This window comes from Ranitomeya imitator, chromosome 5, assembly GCF_032444005.1.
Source record: "Ranitomeya imitator isolate aRanImi1 chromosome 5, aRanImi1.pri, whole genome shotgun sequence".
NCBI classification, from domain to species: domain Eukaryota; kingdom Metazoa; phylum Chordata; class Amphibia; order Anura; family Dendrobatidae; genus Ranitomeya; species Ranitomeya imitator.
In genome coordinates, this window is record NC_091286.1 from 715154010 (window position 1) to 715160231 (window position 6222).

The 6222-nt window shown below is 56.1% G+C and overlaps 1 protein-coding gene across 1 annotated transcript in view; it reads left to right on the forward strand.

The window, feature by feature from the left end:
* The window catches only part of PIN4 (peptidylprolyl cis/trans isomerase, NIMA-interacting 4), a 62002-nt gene extending 55994 nt beyond the window's left edge, over window positions 1-6008 (forward strand). Inside the window, exon 4 of the mRNA XM_069728710.1 lies at window positions 5820-6008. Coding sequence (XP_069584811.1) covers window positions 5820-5978 — 159 coding nt within the window. The 3' untranslated portion in view covers window positions 5979-6008. The remainder of the gene's footprint in view (window positions 1-5819) is intronic.
* Window positions 6009-6222: the final 214 nt, after the last annotated feature.

Below are 6222 nucleotides of genomic sequence, written 5' to 3' on the forward strand. Positions count from 1 at the left end.
CCGAATACAAGCTAAGTCAAAACTATGGAATCAAACAAAGTTACAGGGAAACACTGGGAAAGGGCAGACAGAGGGAGTCAACAGACAAGAAGCAAGTCAGGGATCACAGCAGGACAAATCAAGATCTACCAGAGTCGGGTACACACGCCAAAGGCAGAACTGTAGCTGACACCGCTATATCACGCCTAAATGTTTTTACGTGTTGATTCAATGGTGTTTTTTTGAGACACTGTTTTTTCACATAGTATATATTTGTTTTTGCTGGTTGATCATTATTATTCTTTGTGGAGATTTTATTCACTTTATTTATGCTGTTTTATCATTGATTGTTTATCCAGTGTGACATGATGGTCTGATATCGTATTGTCACTCACATTACTAAGTGTGATCCCTCGATATTTTTTCACAATTTTTATTTAATTATACTTACCTCCTGGATACACGTCCCTGTAATCTTATGACTATAATATTTTCATACCATGGAAATTAAGGCACTGTGACCTACAAACTATATCTTTACTGGTTCTCTTTTCCCTAAGAATTGTTGTTTTTATTAGAAATTTTATATTTGATAAAAATGATTTTATATTGGACTTGTGGTCGGTTTTGTGGTTCTTCTTCGTTTTTAGTGTTGTATTTTCCGATTGTCCATCCTTTTACGTTGGTCCGGTTCACTAGTTATTTATAACACGCGGATAATTATTTCATTTTGTATTCCTTGATTACTCTTATACTACAATTGCTGTGAGCGCTCCTTTGGTTCATTTATTGACCAGAAAAAGGGCACACAGGACAAAACCCCGAAACGGATCATGACAGAATGATTGGGAATATTTCAGTTACTGTAGTAGGAAAGTGATTTCATTTTTACAGTAAATAAACATTTGGTTCTAGAGCACCTGGTTAATGGCAGCGTGCTTATACTCAGACTAGTCCCCCACCGTGGCTCCAATCCCAGCCTTGCAAAGAAGAGGGACGTCTAGAAATAAGCCATTGTCAGAGGCGTCTTGCAGCAGTCTACTCTTCATAGAGAACCCGTGGACACTTTGCGCAGCCGAGTGTTTATAGTTCTGGGGGCATTGGAGAGATGACTTGTCTGACCACTGGATACCATTACACTAGACCTAGTCTTATTCATCCCGCAAGGCATGGTCCTGCCCACTCTGTCCTCCTGGTCCCGCCCACCGTCTGTCCTGGTCCCATGCACCATCTGTCCTGTTCCCTCCCACAGTCTGTCCTCCTGTTCCCACCCACAGTCTGTCCTGTCCCCACCCACCATCTGTCCTCCTGGTCCCGACCACCCTCTGTCCTCCTTGTCCCGACCACCCTCTGTCCTCCTTGTCCCGACCACCCTCTGTCCTCCTTGTCCCGACCACCCTCTGTCCTCGTGGTCCCGTCCACCATCTGTCCTCGTGGTCCCGTCCACCATCTGTCCTCGTGGTCCCGTCCACCATCTGTCCTCGTGGTCCCGTCCACCATCTGTCCTCGTGGTCCCGTCCACCGTCTGTCCTGGTCACACCCACCCTCTGTCCTCCTGGTCCCGACCACCCTCTGTCCTCCTTGTCCCGACCACCCTCTGTCCTCCTTGTCCCGACCACCCTCTGTCCTCCTTGTCCCGACCACCCTCTGTCCTCCTTGTCCCGACCACCCTCTGTCCTCCTTGTCCCGACCACCCTCTGTCCTCGTGGTCCCGTCCACCATCTGTCCTCGTGGTCCCGTCCACCATCTGTCCTCGTGGTCCCGTCCACCATCTGTCCTCGTGGTCCCGTCCACCATCTGTCCTCGTGGTCCCGTCCACCATCTGTCCTCGTGGTCCCGTCCACCGTCTGTCCTGGTCACACCCACCCTCTGTCCTCCTGGTCCCGACCACCCTCTGTCCTCCTGGTCCTGCCCACCGTCTGTCCTCCTGTTCCTGCCCACAGTCTGTCCTGTCCCCGCCCACCGTCTGTCCTCCTGGTCCCGCCCACCCTCTGTCCTCCTGGTCCCACCCACCGTCTGTCCTGCTCCCATCCACCTTCAGTCCTGGTCCCGCCCACCCTCTGTCCTCCTGGTCCCGACCACCCTCTGTCCTCCTGGTCCTGCCCACCCTCTGTCCTTTTCACGCCCAGTCTGTGCTCCTGCTCCTGCCCACCCTCTGTCCTCCTGGTCCTGCCCACCATCTGTCCTGTTCACGCCCACAGTCTGTCCTCCTGCTCCTGCCCACCCTCTGTCCTCCTGGTCCTGCCCACCATCTGTCCTGGTCCCGCCCACCGCCTGTCCTGGTCCCACCCACCCTCTGTCCTGGTCCCGCCCACCATCTGTCTTCCTGGTCCTGCCCACTGTCTTCCTGGTCCCGCCCACAGTCTGTCCTGTTCCCACCCACCGTCTGTTCTGGTCGCGCCCACTGTTGTGAATTCTGTGGCAGAGCTCCCTCCTGTGGTCACAAGTGGTACTTCGGCTGATTCTCTCTGTGAGCTTCCTTTGGTGGATGAGAGTGGTACTGCGGCTTCTGAGTTTCCTCCCTCAGGTGATCTGGTGAGGTCGTTAGGTGCTTCTCTACTTAACTCCACCTAGTGCTTTGATCCTGGCTTCCTGTCTATGTTCCAGTATTGGACTTGCTTTTTCCTGGATCGTTCCTGTGGCCTGCTGCTCTGCATAGCTAAGTTCTTCTTTGCTATTTTTGTTTGCTATTTTTTCTGTCCAGCTTGTCTATTTGTTTGCTGGAAGCTCTGGAACGCAGAGGGTGTACCTCCGTGCCGTTAGTTCGGTACGGAGGGTCTTTTTGCCCCCTTTGTGTGGTTTTGTAGGGTTTTGTGTAGACCGCAAAGTTACCTTTCCTATCCTCGCTCTGTTCAGAAAGTCGGGCCTCACTTTGCTAAATCTATTTCATCTCTACGTTTGTCTTTTCATCTTAACTCACAGTCATTATATGTGGGGGGCTGCCTTTTCCTTTGGGGTATTTCTCTGAGGCAAGGTAGGCTTATTTTCTATCTTCAGGCTAGTTAGTTTCTCAGGCTGTGCCGAGTTGCATAGGGAGCATTAGGCGCAATCCACGGCTGCCTCTAGTGTTGTTGGAGAGGATTAGGGATTGCGGTCTGCAGAGTTGCCACGTCTCAGAGCTCGTTCTATTATTTTGGGTTATTGTCAGATCACTGTATGTGCTCTGACCTCTATGTCCATTGTGTTACTGAATTGGTTATCATAACAGCCCACCCTCTGTCCTCCAGGTCCCGCCCACCATCTGTCCTCCTGGTCCCGTGCATCGGCTGTCTTCCTGGTCCCACCCACCATCTGTCCTGTTCCCGCCCACCCTCTCTTCCTGGTCCTGCCCACCATCTGTCCTCCTGGTCCTGCCCACCCTCTGTCCTGTTCCCTCCCACAGTCTGTCCTATCCCTGCCCACCCTCTGTCCTCCTGGTCCCGTCCACCCTTTGTCCTCCTGGTCCCGCCCACCCTCTGTCCTCGTGGTCCCGTCCACCATCTGTCCTCGTGGTCCCGTCCACCATCTGTCCTCGTGGTCCCGTCCACCGTCTGTCCTGGTCACGCCCACCCTCTGTCCTCCTGGTCCCATCCACCGTCTGTCCTCCTGGTCCTGCCCACCCTCTGTCCTGTTCACACCCACAGTCTGTCCTCCTGTTCCCGCCCACTGTCTGTCCTCCTGGTTCCACCCACCATTCCTCCTGGTCTCGCCCACCCTCTGTCCTCCTGGTCCCGCCCATCATCCTGGTCCCATCCACCATCTGTCCTCCTGGTCCCGCCCACTCTGTCCTGTTCATGCCCACAGTCCTGGTCCTGCCCACCGTCTGTCCTCCTGGTCCCGCCCACCCTCTATCCTGGTTCCGCCCACCCTCTATCCTGGTTCCGTCCACCCTCTGTCCTCCTGGTCCCACCCACCGTCTGTCCTCCTGGTCCCGCCCACCATTCCTCCTGGTCCCGCCCACCATTCCTTCTGGTCCCGCCCACCATCTGTCTTCCTGGTCTCGCCCACCATCTGTCCTCCTGGTTCCGCCCACCATCCTGGTCCCGCCCACCATCCTGGTCCCATCCACCGTCTGTCCTCCTGGTCCTGCCCACCCTCTGTCCTGTTCACACCCACAGTCTGTCATCCTGTTCCCGCCCACTGTCTGTCCTCCTGGTCCCACCCACCATTCCTCCTGGTCTCGCCCACCCTCTGTCCTCCTGGTCCCACCCATCATCCTGGTCCCATCCACCATCTGTCCTCCTGGTCCCGCTCACTCTGTCCTGTTCATGCCCATAGTCCTGGTCCTGCCCACCCTCTGTCCTGGTTCCGTCCACCCTCTGTCCTCCTGGTCCCACCCACCGTCTGTCCTCCTGGTCCCGCCCACCATCTGTCTTCCTGGTCTCGCCCACCGTCTGTCCTCCTGGTCCCGCCCACCATCCTGGTCCCATCCACCGTCTGTCCTCCTGGTCCTGCCCACCCTCTGTCCTGTTCACACCCACAGTCTGTCATCCTGTTCCCGCCCACCGTCTGTCCTGGTCTCGCCCACCGTCTGTCCTCCTGGTCCCGCCCATCATCCTGGTCCCATCCACCATCTGTCCTCCTGGTCCCACCCACTCTCTGTCCTGTTCATGCCCAGTCCTGGTCCTGCCCACCCTCTGTCCTCCTGGTCCCGCCCACCCTCTGTCCTGGTTCCGTCCACCCTCTGTCCTCCTGGTCCCACCCACCGTCTGTCCTCCTGGTCCCGCCCACCGTTCCTCCTGGTCCCGCCCACCATCTGTCCTCCTGGTCCCGCCCACCGTCTGTCTTCGTGGTCTCGCCCGTCTGTCCTCCTGGTCCCGCCCACTGTCTGTCCTCCTGGTCCTGCCCACCATTCCTCCTGGTCCCACCCACCATCAGTCCTCCTGGTCCCGCCCACCGTCTGTCTTCCTGGTCTCGCCCGTCTGTCCTCCTGGTCCCACCCACTGTCTGTCCTCCTGGTCCCGCCCACCATTCCTCCTGGTCCCACCCACCATCTGTCCTCCTGGTCCCGCCCACCATCTGTCCTCCTGGTCCCACCCACCGTCTGTCCTCCTGGTCCCGCCCACCATTCCTCCTGGTCCCACCCACCGTCTGTCCTCCTTGTCCCACCCACCCTCTGTCCTCCTGGTCCTCCCCACCGTCTGTCCTCCTGGTCCCGCCCACCGTTCCTCCTGGTCCCACCCACCGTTCCTCCTGGTCCCACCCACCCTCTGTCCTCCTGGTCCTTCCCACCGTCTGTCCTCCTGGTCCCGCCCACCGTTCCTCCTGGTCCCACCCACCGTCTGTCCTCCTTGTCCCACCCACCCTCTGTCCTCCTGGTCCTCCCCACCGTCTGTCCTCCTGGTCCCGCCCACCGTTCCTCCTGGTCCCACCCACCCTCTGTCCTCCTGGTCCTCCCCACCGTCTGTCCTCCTGGTCCCGCCCACCGTTCCTCCTGGTCCCGCCCACCGTTCCTCCTGGTCCCGCCCACCATCTGTCTTCCTGGTCTCGCCCGTCTGTCTTCCTGGTCCCACCCACAGTCTGTCTTCCTGGTCCCGCCCACCATCTGTCCTCCTGGTCCCGCCCACCGTTCCTCCTGGTCCCGCCCACCATCTGTCCTCCTGGTCCCACCCACCGTCTGTCCTCCTGGTCCTGCCCACCGTTCCTCCTGGTCCCACCCACCGTCTGTCTTCCTGGTCTCGCCCGTCTGTCCTCCTGGTCCCGCCCACCGTCTGTTGTCCTGTACCTGCCCACCATTTGCCTTCCTGGACACCATAATTGAAGGGTGCAGACAATTGAGGCTTATGTATGTATCTCGGTTTTTCTAATTTCTGCTGTGTTTTGTGAATCCCGTCTGAACATATTTTCCTCCTTCTTGACAGGGAGATCTGGGCTGGATGACGAGAGGCTCAATGGTTGGACCCTTCCAAGAAGCGGCCTTTGCTCTCCCAGTGAGCTCTATGGACAAGCCTGTTTACACTGACCCCCCTGTAAAGACCAAATTTGGATATCACATTATTTTAGTGGAAGGAAGGAAATAGACTATTACAATAAAGAAGCTTTGATTTTTATTTTTCATATATTTGTCATTTATTAAATAACTAATGAAGCAAAACAAAATCAAGTTCTTGCAGCGTTTTTACTACCACAGCAGCATGTAAAAGAGTCCAGAAGATCCCTGCCGAGTGTCAGGATAGAAATCCAGACCTTCGCTTTTGCTCGTCTACTTGCATTTTTTAGCCCCATTCCATAATTTGTCATAACGTGAACATTTTTCCGCCTACA